A 15,862-nucleotide genomic window follows, 5' to 3' on the forward strand; every position below is an offset into this window, starting at 1 on the left:
AGTAAGTTGCACCTAGATCTCCAAACTGTACCTTGTCCCTGGGAATGTTTGATGGGGACAGTGTAGAGGGAGCTTTACTCTGTATCTAACCCCGTGCTGTACCTGTCCCGGGAGTGTTTGATGGAGACAGTGTAGAGGGAGCTTTACTCTGTATCTAACCCCGTGCTGTACCTGTCCTGGGAGTGTTTGATGGAGACAGTGTAAAGGGAGCTTTACTCTGTATCTAACCCCGTGCTGTACCTGTCCTACGAGTGTTTGATGGGGGACAGTGTAGAGGGAGCTTTACTCTGTATCTAACCCTGTGCTGTACCTGTCCTACGAGTGTTTGATGGGGGACAGTGTAGAGGGAGCTTTACTCTGTATCTAACCCCGTGCTGTACCTGTCCTACGAGTGTTTGATGGGGGACAGTGTAGAGGGAGCTTTACTCTGTATCTAATCCCGTGCTGTACCTGTCCCGGGAGTGTTTGATGGAGACAGTGTAGAGGGAGCTTTACTCTGTATCTAACCCCGTGCTGTACCTGTCCTGGGAGTGTTTGATGGGGACAGTGTAGAGGGAGCTTTACTCTGTATCTAACCCCGTGCTGTACCTGTCCCGGGAGTGTTTGATGGAGACAGTGTAGAGGGAGCTTTACTCTCTGTCTAACCCTGGGCTGTACCTGTCCTGGGAGTGTTTGATGGGGACAATGTCGAGGGAGCTTTACTCTCTGTCTAACCCTGGGCTGTACCTGTCCTGGTAGCGTTTGATGGTGACAGTGTACCATGAATACAGAAAATTACAGCACAGGAACAGGCCCTTCGGCCCTCCAAGCCGGCACCAACCACGCTGCCCGACTTAACTAAAACCCCCTTCCTTTCCGCGGACCATATCTCTCTATTCCCATCCTATTCATGTATTTGTCAAGACACCCCTTAAAAGTCACTGCCGTATCCACTTCCACTCTCTCGCTCGGCAACGAGTTCCAAGCACCCACCACCCTCTGCCTCATACATCTCCTTTAAACCTTGCCCCTCGCACCTTAAACCTGTGCCCCCCTAGTAATTGACATCCACCCTGGGAAAAAGCTTCTGACTATCCACTCTGTCCATGCCTCTCATAATCTTGTCGACTTCTAACAGGTCGCCCCTCAACCTCCGTCGTTCCAATGGGAACAAACCAAGTTCCTCCAACTCTCCTCATAGCTAATGCCCTCCATACCAGGCAACATCCTGGTAAATCTGGTAAATCTTTTCTGTACCCTCTCCAAAGCCTCCACATCCTTCTGGTAGTGTGGCGACCAGAATTGAACACTATATTCCAAGTGCGGCCTCACTAAGGTTCTATAAAGCTGCAACATGACCTGCCAATTTTTAAACTCAATGCCCCAGCCGATGAAGGCAAGCATGCCATATGCCTTTTTGACTACCTTCTCCACCTGCATTGCCACTTTCAGTGACCTGTGTATCTGTACACCCAGATCCCTCTGCCTATCAATACGCTTAAGACTTCTGCCATTTACTGTATATTTCCTATCTGGATTAGACCTTCCAAAATGCATGTCTGTAGAGGGAGCTTTACTCTGTATCTAACCCCGTGCTGTACCTGTCCTGGGAGTGTTTGATGGGGACAGTGTAGAGGGAGCTTTACTCTGTATCTAACCCCATGCTGTACCTGTCCTGGGAGTGTTTGATGAGGACAGTGTAGAGGGAGCTTTACTCTGTATCTAACCCCGTGCTGTACCTGTCCTGGGAGTGTTTGGTGGTTGGTTTGAGTATTCATTCAGCCATTTTTGAGTTGGGGCTGTGCTGGTCCTTTCTCAATGGCCAGGGTTTTGCAAGTGTGGAGTTGGATGTGCTGGAAGATTAATGTGGTGTTTATGTGCTCTGTTGTCTCCCTGGCAGGAGGAGATTCCACGACAGCTGCAGTACATTGGGCTGTACCTCCTGCATATTGCGGGCGCTTACCTACTCAAGTAAGACTGGCTTGGAGCAAGCTTATGTTTCGCATGGGGTAAAGGGCTAAGGGTCAGAGTGCAGGGCAGCAGGACGAGGGGTCTTGGATCAGAGTCCAGCAGCAGCAAAGGTCAGAGTGCAGGTCAGCGCGGTGAAGGGCTGAAGATCAATGTGCAGGACAGCAGGGCCGAGGGTCCGATCATGGGTCAGCAGGGTGAAGGGCTATGGGTTAGAATACGGGTCAGCAGAGTGAAGGCTCATGGGTCAGAATGTGATCAGCAGGGTGAGGGGGTCAGAGTGCAAGCCAGCAGAATTAAGGGCTGAGGGTGAGAGTGTAATGGGGGAATGTGGGGTAAGGTGTACTCACTCAGTCTGTCTCTCTGTAGTTTGACACGGCTGGGAGTGGTGTTGCTGGTGTTACAGAGTGTGGCGGAGCTGGTATTTCACACAGCGCGTTTATTCTACTTCATCAATGAGAACAACCAGAAGTTGTGAGTATGCGGTCATGCGGCTCGGTTTGAGCTGGCTATGATTAGCCTGGAGATGGTGCTGGGAATGGTACCACACCCCTGGGACAGCAGAAGGAATGAATTGAATTGATTCACATGATTGGTAATGGGGCCGGACGGGCACGCTGAGGGATGAGATCTTATTTTAAATCTGAGATTGAAAGATTTTTGTTATCCAGAGTTATTAAGGAATATGAGGCAAAGGATCAGCCATTGTTTCTTTGAAAGGCACACCAGCTCCAGCTGTGCGGCACTTCCTCAACACTGACCCTCCGACAGTGCGGCACTCCCTCAGTACTGACCCTCCGACAGTGCGGCACTCCCTCAGTACTGACCCTCCGACAGTGCGGCACTCCCTCAGTACTGACCCTCTGACAGTGCGGCACTCCCTCAGTACTGACCCTCCGACAGTGCGGCACTCCCTCAGTACTGACCCTCCGACAGTGCGGCACTCCCTCAGTACTGACCCTCCGACAGTGCGGCACTCCCTCAGTACTGACCCTCCGACAGTGCGGCACTCCCTCAGCACTGACCCTCTGACAGTGCAGCACTCCCTCAGCACAGACCCTCTGACAGTGCAGCACTCCCTCAATACCGAGCCTCTGGCAGCGCGGCAATCCCTCAGCACTCACCCTCTGACAGTGCAGCACTCCCTCAGTACTGACCCTCTGACAGTGCGGCACTCCCTCAGCACTCACCCTCTGACAGTGCGGCACTCCCTCAGTACTGACCCTCTGACAGTGCGGCACTCCCTCAGCACTGACAGTGTGGCACTCCCTCAGTACTGACCCTCTGACAGTGCGGCACTCTCTCAGTACTGACCCTCTGACAGTGCGGCACTCTCTCAGTACTGACCCTCCGACAGTGCGGCACTCCCTCAGTACTGACCCTCTGACAGTGCGGCACTCCCTCAGTACTGACCCTCTGACAGTGCGGCACTCCCTCAGTACTGACCCTCTGACAGTGCGGCACTCCCTCAGTACTGACCCTCTGACAGTGTGGCACTCCCTCAGTACTGACCCTCTGACAGTGCGGCACTCTCTCAGCACTGACCCTCTGACAGTGCGGCACTCCCTCAGTACTGACCCTCTGACAATGCGGCACTCCCTCAGTACTGACCCTCTGACAATGCGGCACTCCCTCAGTACTGACCCTCTGACAGTGCGGCATTCCCACAGTACTGACCCTCTGACAGTGCAGCAGTCCTTCAGCACTGACTCTCTGACAGTGCAGCACTCCCTCAGTACTGACCCTTTGACAGTGTGGCACTCCCTCAATACCGACCCTCTGACAGTGCGGCACTCCCTCAGTACTGACCCTCTGACAATGCGGCACTCCCTCATTTCTGACCCTCTGACAGTGCGGCACTCCCTCAGTACTGACCCTCTTACAGTGCGGCACTCCCTCAGTACTGACCCTCTGACAATGCGGCACTCCCTCATTTCTGACCCTCTGACAGTGCGGCACTCCCACAGTACTGACCCTCTGACAGTGCAGCACTCCCTCAGTACTGACCCTCTGACAGTGCAGCACTCCCTCAGTACTGACCCTCTGACAGTGCAGCACTCCCTCAGTACTGACCCTCTGACAGTGCAGCACTCCCTCAGTACTGACCCTCTGACAGTGCAGCACTCCCTCAGCACTGACTCTCTGATAGTGCAGCACTCCCTCAGTACTGACCCTCTGACAGTGCGGCACTCCCTCAGTATTGACCCTCTGACAGTGCAGCAGTCCCTCAGCACTGACTCTCTGACAGTGCAGCACTCCCTCAGTACTGACCCTCCGATAGTGCAGCACTCCCTCAGTACTGACCCTCTGACAGTGCAGCACTCCCTCAGTACTGACCCTCTGACAGTGCAGCACTCCCTCAGTACTGACCCTCCGATAGTGCAGCACTCCCTCAGTACTGACCCTCTGACAGTGCGGCACTCCCTCAGTATTGACCCTCTGACAGTGCAGTGCTCCTTCGGTACTGACCCTCTGACAATTCAGTCCTGACCCTTCAGTAGTGTGGCACTCGCTCAGTACTGACCCTCTGACAGTGTGGCACTCCCTCAGTACTGACCCTCTGACAGTGTGGCACTCCCTCAGTACTGTGCTTGATGCGTTACTCCAGACTGAAGCCTGCGGCCTCCTGCTTGAGAGGTCAGTATGTTACTGACTGAGAGTTGAGCATATGTGTCTGGGCGATGTTGTGATGATGTAATGGGACTATCTCTGTTCACTGCTTCCTTTCTTTTTGAGCAGTTTTAATGCCTGGGCGGTTATTTTTGTCGTGACCCGACTAATGACCCTGACTCTTACTGTGCTGGTCGTGGGCTTTGGTCTGTCCCGTGTCGAGTATCAGACCTTTGATATAGAAAAGGGAATCTTCAACACCCTTCCCATTCGGTGAGTTCACGTCTCTCAATATCTCTCCCTCTCTTAGTCTTCCATACTCTACCTCAGTCTCACTTGAACCTACCTCACCCCCAGCACTCCCCAGTGTCCCTCTGTCTCTTGTTTTATTTGTTTATGGGATGTCATGGTTGCTGGCTACACCAGCATTAATTGCCCATCCTTGATTGCCCCCTTGAGAAAGTGGTGAGCTGTCTTTGTGAACCGCTGTGATCCTTGAGGCATAGGCAGATCCATAGTGCTGTTAGGGAAAGAGTTCCAGGATTTTAACCTAATTACAGTAGTGTGTGCGCACCCATGGTGTGGGGAATGAATGCTGAATGTTGTAGATGGGGTGCCAAGCAAGCGGGCTACGTTGTACTGGAGATGTGTTTCTTCACTGTTGTTGGAGCTGCACTCATCTGGGCAAGTGGAGAGTATTTCATCACACTCCAGACTTATGTTTTGTAGATGGTGAAAGATCTTTAGGAAGTCAGAAAGTGAGTTATTCTTCAAAGAATTCCCAGCCTCTGACCTGCTCTGGTAGCCACAGTAAGAAGTTTAACAACACCAGGTTAAAGTCCAACAGGTTTATTTGGTAGCAAATGCCATTAGAACCTAGAACATAGAACAGTACAGCACAGAACAGGCCCTTCGGCCCACGATGTTGTGCCGAGCTTTATCTGAAACCAAGATCAAGCTATCCCACTCCCTATCATCCTGGTGTGCTCCATGTGCCTATCCAATAACCGCTTAAATGTTTCTAAAGTGTCTGACTCCACTATCACTGCAGGCAGTCCATTCCACACCCCAACCACTCTCTGCGTAAAGAACCTACCTCTGATATCCGTCCTGTATCTCCCACCACGAACCCTATAGTTATGCCCCCTTGTAATAGCTCCATCCACCCGAGGAAATAGTCTTTGAACGTTCACTCTATCTATCCCCTTCATCATTTTATTAGCTTTCGGAGCGCTGCTCCTTTGTCAGGTGGAGTGGAGATCTGCTCACAAACAGGGCACAGAGACACAAACTCAATTTACAGAATGGCTCTGGTAGCCACAGTATGACTGGTCCAGTTATGTTTCTGGTCAATTGATAGGGTATTGATAGTGGTGGTTTCAGCTGATAATGTTTTTGGGAGATGGTTAGATTATCTCTTGTTGGAAGTGGTCATTGCCTTGCTCTAGTCAGGCACAAATGTCATTTGCTACTTATCAGTCCAAACCTGAATGTTGTCCACGTCTTGGTGCATTTGGACATTGACTGCTTCAGTATCTGAGGAGTCGTGAATGTTGCTGAATGCTGTGCCATCATCAGCAAACATCCCCACTTCTGACCTTATGATGGAGGGAAGGTCATTGATGAAGCAGCTGAAGATTGTTGGGCCTAAGACACTACCCTGAGGGACTCCTGAATGATGCCCCAGCACTGAGTTGCTTGACCAACAATCACAAACATCTTCCGTTGTGTCAGGTATAACCCAATCAGTGGAAAGCTTTCCCCAATTCCCATTGACTCCAGTTTTGCTAGAGCTCCTTGATGCCAAATGCTTGATATCAAGGGTAGTCACTCTCACCTCTCCTCGAGTTCAACTTTTTTGTCCATGTTTGAACCAAGGCCGTAATGTGGTCAGGAGCTGAGTGGCCCTGGCGAAACCCAAACTGAGTGTCAGTGAGCAGGTTATTGCTGAGTGCTGCTTGATAGTCCCAGCCATCACTTTGATGATGATCGAGAGTGGACTGATGGGCTGGTAATTGATTAGATTAGATTAGTTCTCCATTTTGTGGACAGGATGTACTTGATCAATTTTCCACGTTGTTGGATTTCTGTGTCTCACTTGCTGCCACTCACATCCTCCCTCCATCTTTCCAGTTATGAGTAATGTGTTCGGTGACTATCCTCGAACTATGTGCTCACTTCTCCCTTTCTGGTTCCAGACTCTGTATCCTAGCAACTGTGTGTATCACCCAGGCCTGGATGATGTGGCGATTCATTAACTTCCAGCTGCGACGGTGGAGAGAGTTCCGAGCTGAGCAGGCATCTCGCAGGAAAATCACAGGAGTGATGGCAACAAGGGGGCGGGTTATACGTAGGGAACCAGGTAAGTGATGGGGCGGGTATGGGGTCAGTGTGGTGGGGTTTTGATGGGGTTTAAGGACAGTGTGAGATCACAGGTCAGATGGGTGTTAGGTTGGGGATTGAGGGTGGAATGGAGGTCAGGGTCAGTGGGAGTGTTTGGGATCAGATAGATTTTGGGGTCTTGGCTCTCAGTAACTCAATTTCTTTTTCTCTCAGGTCACCATGAGAACGGTTTGATTAAATCAGAGAATGGAGCATCACCAAGGGCTCGGAAAACCAAATCTCCTTAAACTGGACCAAGCAGGGTTGGGGAAATTGACCAATCACATCCTGCTCCTGAGAATTACCCCAGAGCCTCCAGTCAATTTTATTTTTTTCGTTCTCCCCTCAAATACTGCCTCTGAGCTTTGATGTTCCATCTTCCAGCAAGGTATTCAACCATAGGACCAATCTGCAATTCACAGGAAATGAGTTACCAATCACTTCCATCCGAGCTCACTGAGAGCAGCTAACCCCAGACTAGATGACGTCAGCTCACCAGTGTAGCCCAGAGATGGGGTCTTAACCTTTCTGCTCAGTTGGAGCTGGTGGGTTTAACCCGTGGCTCTTTGGGCCTGGGATTAACTCAAACTGTATTTGGACATATGTCATGTCTATACCCCAGCAGCGCACTCTAACGGCCCAGTGATTATCGCTGTGGCCCCACCCTGGGAGGAGGTTCTGGTGCTGGGAGAGGGTGTCTGAGATCATGTAATGTTCAGCTCTTTCCACAGCACCCCAAGAGCAAAGGTGATTGGTGGATAATGGCAAGGGTCATTCCCACAACCCTTACTGACCTCAGTCTAGGGGTTGCAGTCATGTAAATCATGAGCATAAGTGTAAATAAAAATGTGCATTAAATATTGTGTGTGTGTGTCGATGATGTGTATCTCCGAATAATCAGACTTGTGCTTGTGAGACTCTGGGGAAGGAGAACTCAATACTGTGACCCCTGACAGCAGAGATTGGAACCCCTGGATGGGTCAGTTTTTCAGGGAGGCTGAGGGCACTGTGACTGCAGCAACTCAAAAGACTAAGACACAATCTTACTGAATGAAGGCAGTTACTATCCAACAGTCTGCAGCAAGTGTTTGAAATATTACTTTATTGGAATTGCAATTGCTCCCAGTTAGAAAGATCACTTCCTGTGTTTGACATTCACGTTTAATATTCTCAGTATGTTGACCTTAGCGTCCTGTAGTACACGCTGCAGTGTATGGGTACTGTGCTTATCAGATGCCTCCCTGGGACTGGTATCTCCCTGCTACAGTGGTGGACAGATAGCTTCCTGGGACTGCTGGACTTGAATATCTCCCTGGTACTGCGGTATCTGAATATCTCCCAGGGATTGAGGTGGGCAGATATCTCTCTTAGATTGTGATTCTGGTGGTCTGGAGTCAAGGAACTGTGTACATTCTAATGGCACCATTAAACAGTCCTCACTGCTCATCTCTACAGGAGCAGGTTCTCGGTCACTAAACGACATAGTGCTGGAGAAACAAAAAGCAAGGTTGATAGTTAGAAGGGGGTTAATTCTGGTGTTGAAGGAAGGTGCTTTGATTATTGGCAGGGTGGGGGGAGGGTTAACTGTGGCTGGTGGACAGGATCAATTTCGTGGGTGGGGGGGACTTTATTACAGGCAATGAAGAGGGCAATTAGCATCAAGAGGGGCACAGCCACCTAGCGATTTGGTATACAGCTAATTACTGCTCTAGAGTAATCAGTTAATACATTCCAGCCAACAGTCCTGCAGGGCAGCTCAGCCCATTCAACTACTGTGATACTTTTTAAAGCTTATTTATTAGTGTCACAAGTAGGCTTACATTAACACTGCAATGAAGTTACTGTGAAAATCCCCCAGTCGCCACACTCCGGCACCTGTTCAGGTAAACTGAGGGAGAATTCAGCATGGCCAATGCACCTAACCAGCATATCTTTTGGACTTTGGGAGGAAACCCACGCAGATGTGGGGAGAACGTGCAGAGTCTGCACAGTGACCCAAGCTGGGAATTGAACCCAGGTTCCTGGCACAGTGAGGCAGCCATGTTAACCACTGTGCCATCATAATACTGGCTGCCAATGACCTGAAGCAGAGTAAAAGGTCTAACTTGGGCTTTCCAGCCACAGTGGCCTGGGGTCTGTTGATTGAACAGACTTGTATACATATGGGAATTGAATGGGATCAGGATCAAGCTCTGTCATAACTTGGCAGAGCTGATTTCCAGTTGAGATGCTGAAGGTGCTGGGGTAAATATATCAGAGCCTGCAGGAGGAAATCAAAACTGGAATGAAAGGAGCACTTACCAAGCTTTCTGCTCTATCTCCTTCAGTTGGGTTTTCAGTGACTCCTGGACTATTTGTGTCTTCCTTTCCTGGGCTTTCTGGCAGAATGAGTTCAGAGTCTCACTGGGGAATTCTGCAGCATTTGCTTCCAGGTATTTATAAACATACGCATCAGCATCAGTGATGATGAAACGACAGCCAAGAACTAGAGTGACAAATGTAATTCATGTGAGAGAAATTGGGCAAAGGGGAGAACACATATCGGAAATTGAACTGCAACATCAGGAACATTATGTACATCTCTGCCTGTAATAAAGTCTCCCCCCACCTCTAGAAATTGATCCTGTTTCATCACCCACAAAACTCAGTTCCCCCCCGCTCCCCTCCCCCGCCAGCACAGAAATAGACCATTCAGCCCAAGCAGTTCATGCCAGTGTTTAACCGTCTCTTCCCTTCTGCCTTTCTGCCTGTTTAGCTTTCTCCTAAATGTGTCTACTATTCACTTCAACCATTCCTTATGGTAGCAAGTTCCATAGTTTTATCATCTTTGGGTGGAGAAGTTTCTTCTGATTTCCATAGTGGATTTCTTGGTGACTGCCTTATATTGATGGTCTCTTTCATGCTCTTCCCCACATTCTCTAGAGTGGCTAGAGTGAATGTTGGACCCTTGGAAGATGAGAGGGGGGATTTAATAGTGGAAAACGAGGAAATGGCTGAGACTTTAAATAAGTTCTTTGTGTCGGTCTTCACGGTGGAAGACACAAATAGTTTGCCGAATATTAGAGATCGAGAGTTGGTGGGAGGGGAGGTCCTTAATACAATTACTGTTACTAAGGAGGTGGTGCTTGGTAGACGAATAGGACTGAAGGTAGACAAGTCCCCGGGCCCGGATGGAATGCATCCCAGGGTACTGAAAGAAATGGCTGAGGTAATAGCAGATGCGTTAATAGTAATTTATCAAAATTCGCTGGACTCTGGGGTAGTGCCGGCTGACTGGAAAACAGCTACTGTTACGCTGCTGTTTAAAAAAGGAAGTAGACAAAAGGCGGGTAACTACAGGCCGGTTAGCTTAACGTCCGTAGTTGGGAAGATGCTAGAGTCCATTATTAAAGAGGAAATAACAGAGCACCTGAATAAGAATGGTTCGATCAAGCAGACGCAGCATGGATTCATGAAGGGAAAGTCGTGTTTGACGAATCTACTGGACTTTTATGAAGATGTCACTAGTGCGGTTGACAGAGGGGAACCGGTGGATGTGGTGTTTTTAGATTTCCAGAAGGCGTTCGATAAGGTGCCTCACAAAAGGTTGCTGCAGAAGATTGGGGTACACGGAGTTAGGGGTAAGGTGTTGGCGTGGATTGGGGATTGGCTATCTAACAGGAAGCAGAGAGTTGGGATAAATGGGTGCTTTTCTGGTTGGCAATTGGTGACCAGTGGCGTGCCGCAGGGATCGGTGCTGGGGCCTCAATTGTTTACCATTTACATAGATGATCTGGAGGAGGGGACTGAATCTAGGGTATTCAAGTTTGCTGATGACACGAAGGTGAGTGGGAAAGCGAATTGCGTGGAGGACGCGGAAAGTCTGCAGAGAGATTTGGATAGGCTGAGCGAGTGGGCGAGGATCTGGCAGATGGAATATAACGTTAGCAAATGTGAGGTTATCCACTTTGGAAGAAATAATAGTAAATTGGAATATTATTTAAATGGAGAAAAATTACATCGTGCGACTGTGCAGAGGGACCTGGGGGTCCTTGTGCACGAATCGCAAAAACTCAGTCTGCAGGTGCAGCAGGTGATCAAGAAGGCGAATGGAATGTTGGCCTTTATCGTGAGGGGGATAGAATATAAAAGCAGGGAGGTCTTGCTGCAACTGTACAAGGCACTGGTGAGGCCGCAACTGGAGTACTGTGTGCAGTTTTGGTCCCCTTATTTGCAAAAGGATATATTGGCCTTGGAGGGAATGCAGAGAAGGTTCACCAGGTTGATACCGGAGATGAGGGGTGTAACTTATGAGGAGAGATTAAACAGATTGCGTCTGTACTCTTTGGAGTTTAGAAGGATGAGGGGTGATCTTATAGAGACATATAAGATAATGAAGGGGCTGGATAGGGTAGAGGTGGAGAGATTCTTTCCACTTAGAAGGGAAACCAGAACTAGAGGGCACAGCCTCAAAATAAGGGGGGGCCGGTTCAGAACAGAGTTGAGGGGGAACTTCTTCTCTCAGAGGGTAGTGAATCTCTGGAATTCTCTGCCATAAGACCATAAGACCATAAGACATAGGAGCGGAAGTAAGGCCATTCGGCCCATCGAGTCCACTCCACCATTCAATCATGGTTGATTTCAACTCCATTTACCCGCTCTCTCCCCATAGCCCTTAATTCCTCGAGAAATCAAGAATTTATCAATTTCTGTCTTGAAGACGCTCAACGTCTCGGCCTCCACAGCCCTCTGTGGCAATGAATTCCACAGACCCACCACTCTCTGGCTGAAGAAATTTCTCCTCATCTCTGTTCTAAAGTGACTCCCTTTTATTCTAAGGCTGTGCCCCCGCGTCCTAGTCTCCCCTGTTAATGGAAACAACTTCCCTACGTCCATCCTATCTAAGCCGTTCATTATCTTGTAAGTTTCTATCAGATCTCCCCTCAACCTCCTAAACTCCAATGAATATAATCCCACGATCTTCAGACGTTCATCGTATGTCAGGCCTACCATTCCTGGGATCATCCGTGTGAATCTCCGCTGGACCCGCTCCAGTGCCAGTATGTCCTTCCTGAGGTGTGGGGCCCAAAATTGCTCACAGTACTCCAAATGGGGCCTAACCAGTGCTTTATAAAGCCTCAGAAGTACATCCCTGCTTTTGTATTCCAAGCCTCTTGAGATAAATGACAACATTACATTTGCTTTCTTAATTACGGACTCAACCTGCAAGTTTACCTTTAGAGAATCCTGGACTAGGACTCCCAAGTCCCTTTGCACTTTAGCATTATGAATTTTGTCACCGTTTAGAAAATAGTCCATGCCTCTATTCTTTTTTCCAAAGTGTACGACCTCGCACTTGCCCACGTTGAATTTCATCAGCCACTTCTTGGACCACTCTCCTAAACTGTCTAAATCTTTCTGCAGCCTCCCCACCTCCTCAATACTACCTGCCCCTCCACCTATCTTTGTATCATCGGCAAACTTGGCCAGAATGCTCCCAGTCCCGTCATCTAGATCGTGATTGAAGTGGTGGAGGCTTCCTCGTTGAATATGTTTAAATCACGGGTAGATAGTTTTCTGATCGATAAGGGAATTAGGGGATATGGGGAGCAGGCGGGTAAGTGGAACTGATTTGCTTCAGATCAGCCATGATCTTGTTGAATGGCGGGGCAGGCTCGAAGGGCCAGATGGCCTACTCCTGCTCCTATTTCTTATGTTCTTATCTGCTCAGATGAGGAGGAACGCAACAGACACCTACAGACGCTGAAAGACGCCCTCTTAAGAACAGGATATGGCGCTCGACTCATCGATCGACAGTTCCGACGTGCCACAGCAAAAAACGCACCGACCTCCTCAGAAGGCAAACACGGACCATGGCCGACAGAGTACCCTTCATCCTCCAGTACTTCCCCGGAGCAGAGAAGCTACGACATCTTCTTCGGAGCCTTCAACATGTCATCGATGAAAACGAATATCTTGCCAAGGCCATCCCCACACCCCTATACTTGCCTTCAAACAACTGCGCAAGGTCAAACAGACCATTGTCCGCAGCAAACTACCCAGCCTTCAGGAAAACAGTGACCACAACACCACACAACCCTGCCACAGCAACCTCTGCAAGATGTGCCGGATCATCAACACAGATGCCATCATCTCACGTGAGAACATCATACACAGGTACAAGGTACATACTCATGTGATTCGGCCAACATTGTCTATCTCATACACTGCAGGAAAGGATGTCCTGAGGCATGGTACATTGGGGAGAGCATGCAAACGCTACGACAATAGATGAATGAACACCGCTCGACAATCACCAGGAGTGTTCCCTTCCTGATGGGGAACACTTCAGCAGTCAAGGGCATTCAGCCTCCAATCTTCGGGTAAGCGTTCTCCAAGGCGGCTTTCAAGACACACGACAGCGCAGAATTGCCAAGTTCCGCACACATGAGGATGGCCTCAACCGGGATCTTGGGTTCATGTCACACTACCTGTGAACCCGGCCATTTGGCCTCAGCTTGCAAAATCCTATTAACTGTCCTGGCTTGAGACAATTCACATCTCTAACCTGTGCTTAACCCTCTCTCCACTCGCATTGTCTGTACTTGTAAAGACTTGATTATTTGTTAAGACTTGCATTCCAACCATTATCTTGTAATTGAGTCTGTGTCTATATATGCCCTGTTTGTGAACCCAACTCTCCACTCATCTGATGAAGGAGCAATGCTCCGAAAGCCTGTGCTATCAAATAAACCTGTTGGACTTTAATCTTGTATTGTGAGACTTCTTACATCCCAGTCCAACACCGGCATCTCCACATCACTTGTAAAAGGTTCGAGAGTGAGGGGGCACAGATTTATCCAGAGAGAGAGCGAAAAGAGGAGAGGGAGAATGGTCACCATGTCCATAGAGAGAGCGATAGAGAGAGAAAATGCTCATCATGTCCAGAAAAAGGGGAGAGAGAGAGACAGAGACAGAGACTGAAATTCACTGTGTTCAGAGAGAGAGAGAGAGAGAGAGAGAGAGAAAATGGTCACCAAGTCCAGGAATAGATAGAGAGAGAGAAAAAGAGAATAGTCACCATGTCCAGAGAGAGAGAATGGCCATCATCTTTAGAGAGAGAATTATGGTGGTGTGGATGCTGATTCCAGTTTGTCTCTGGTTCCGGACAACACCGTCCAGTCCACAGATCAGGATTTGCCGGAAGTCCTGGGTCACACTGACTTGTTTGAGAATTATTCTCATGTTTGATCATACCTTCTACAACTGAACAGATCGCGAGATCCTTAGCTGTGTAAAATTCTGGGCTTTCTACATTGCTTCCTGGTTTGGGAATCCGTATCTTTGACAAAACCTTCCCTCCTATTCTCCCAGAGTTGCGAAGTGGAGGTTCGAAGATGCTGATTTCATCAGTGGCCACATGGAAACTGAGGATAAACCGCCGATTCCAGTCATTAGGGTTCCTGGATTCCTACAGCCAAGAGAGAGCAGTGACTTTATAACAGGACCTAGCATTCATCTGTGATAAGTAAGGCCATTTCACCTGATTTCCCAACCTAATCCTCCACTGTATCCCTCTCCAGCCGTGTCCACTCTCCTGCACCCATCTCCTTCCCTGTAGCCGTCTCTTCTGTGCCCCCATACTCCCCTCTCCTGCATACTATCTCCTCGCTTATAGAGTCATAGAGGTTTACAGCATGGAAACAGGCCCTTCAGCCCAACTTGTCCATGCCGCCCCTTTTTTCTAAGCTAGTCCCAATTGCCTGCATTTGGCCCATATCCCTCTATGCCCATCTTACCCATGTAACTGTCTAAACGCTTTTTAAAAGACAAAATTGTACCCGCCTCTACTACTACCTCTGGCAGCTTGTTCCAGACACTCACCACCCTGTGTGTGAAAAAATTGCCCCTCTGGACTCTTTTGTATCTCTCCCCTTAAACCTATGCCCTCTAGTTTTAGACTCCTCTACCTTCGAGAAAAGATATTGACTATCTAGCTGATCTGTGCCCCTCATTATTTTATAGACCTCTATAAGGTCACCCCTCAGCCTCCTATGCTCCAGAGAAAAAAGCCCCAGTCTATCCAGCCTCTCCTTATAACTCAAACCATCAAGTCCCGGTAGCATCCTAGTAAATCTTTTCTGCACTTTTTCTAGTTTAATAATATCCTTTCTATAATAGGGTGACCAGAACTGTGCACAGTATTCCATGTGTGGCCTTACCAATGTCTTGTACAACTTCAACAAGACGTCCCAACTCCTGTACTCAATGTTCTGACCGATGAAACCAAGCATGCTGAAGGCCTTCTTCACCACTCTGTCCACCTGTGACTCCACTTTCAAGGAGCTATGAAATGTACCCCGAGGTCTCTTTGTTCTGTAACTCTTCCCAATGCCGTACCATTAACTGAGTAAGTCCTGCCCTGGTTCAATCTACCAAAATGCATCACCTCGCATTTATCTAAATTAAACTCCATCTACCATTCATCAGCCCACTGGCCCAATTGATCAAGATCCCGTTGCAATCCGAGATAACGTTCTTCACTGTCCACTATGCCACCAATCTTGGTGTCATCTGCAAACTTACTAACCATGCCTCCTATATTCTCATCCAAAGAAGTGGCAGATGTGTAATGGTCCATTTTGGCAGGTCAAATGGGATGAAGGAGTATAATATCAAGGGTAAGACTCTTAGCAGTGTAGAGGATCAGAAGGACCTTGGGGTCCGGGTCCATAGGACTCTTAAATCGGCCTCGCAGGTAGAAGAGGTGGTTAAGAAGGCGTATGGTGTGCTGGCCTTCATCAATCGAGGGATTGAGTTTAGGAGTTGGGAGTTAATGATGCAGCTTTATAAGACCCTCGTCAGACCCCACTTGGAGTACTGTGCTCAGTTCTGGTTGCCTCATTACAGGAGGGATGTGGAAATGATTGAAAGGGTGCAGAGA

General features: G+C 48.8%; 2 protein-coding genes across 2 annotated transcripts in view; one reads left to right on the plus strand and one right to left on the minus strand.

The window, feature by feature from the left end:
• Positions 1-1,873: 1,873 nt before the first annotated feature.
• On the plus strand, positions 1,874-7,802 carry LOC144489479 (translocating chain-associated membrane protein 2-like). The gene is made up of 5 exons (XM_078207347.1): positions 1,874-1,950; positions 2,317-2,421; positions 4,687-4,830; positions 6,756-6,919; positions 7,114-7,802. Exons 3-5 carry the CDS (start codon positions 4,727-4,729, stop codon positions 7,185-7,187), a joined length of 342 nt encoding a protein of 113 aa, XP_078063473.1. The 5' UTR covers positions 1,874-1,950; positions 2,317-2,421; positions 4,687-4,726; the 3' UTR covers positions 7,188-7,802.
• A 219-nt stretch (positions 7,803-8,021) lies between these two features.
• efhc1 (EF-hand domain (C-terminal) containing 1) overlaps positions 8,022-15,862 on the minus strand; it is a gene marked incomplete at its 5' end in the record, with an annotated part of 41,968 nt that continues 34,127 nt past the window's right edge. Inside the window, 3 exons of the mRNA XM_078207345.1 lie at positions 8,022-8,426; positions 9,241-9,424; positions 14,176-14,389. Coding sequence (XP_078063471.1) covers positions 8,201-8,426; positions 9,241-9,424; positions 14,176-14,389 — 624 coding nt within the window. The remainder of the gene's footprint in view (positions 8,427-9,240; positions 9,425-14,175; positions 14,390-15,862) is intronic.

Source organism: Mustelus asterias, unplaced genomic scaffold, assembly GCF_964213995.1.
Source record: "Mustelus asterias unplaced genomic scaffold, sMusAst1.hap1.1 HAP1_SCAFFOLD_2226, whole genome shotgun sequence".
Classification (NCBI taxonomy): Eukaryota; Metazoa; Chordata; class Chondrichthyes; order Carcharhiniformes; family Triakidae; genus Mustelus; species Mustelus asterias.

What these genes read in the sequence shown, in the direction of transcription:
- LOC144489479 (XM_078207347.1), top strand. Translation starts at nt 4,727, where the DNA reads ATGACCCTGACTCTTACTGTGCTGGTCGTGGGCTTTGGTCTGTCCCGT. An exon ending in TTCAACACCCTTCCCATTCG is followed by an intron (nt 4,831 to 6,755) that starts GTGAGTTCACGT and finishes TTCTGGTTCCAG; the next exon opens with ACTCTGTATCCTAGCAACTG. An exon ending in GGTTATACGTAGGGAACCAG is followed by an intron (nt 6,920 to 7,113) that starts GTAAGTGATGGG and finishes TTTTTCTCTCAG; the next exon opens with GTCACCATGAGAACGGTTTG.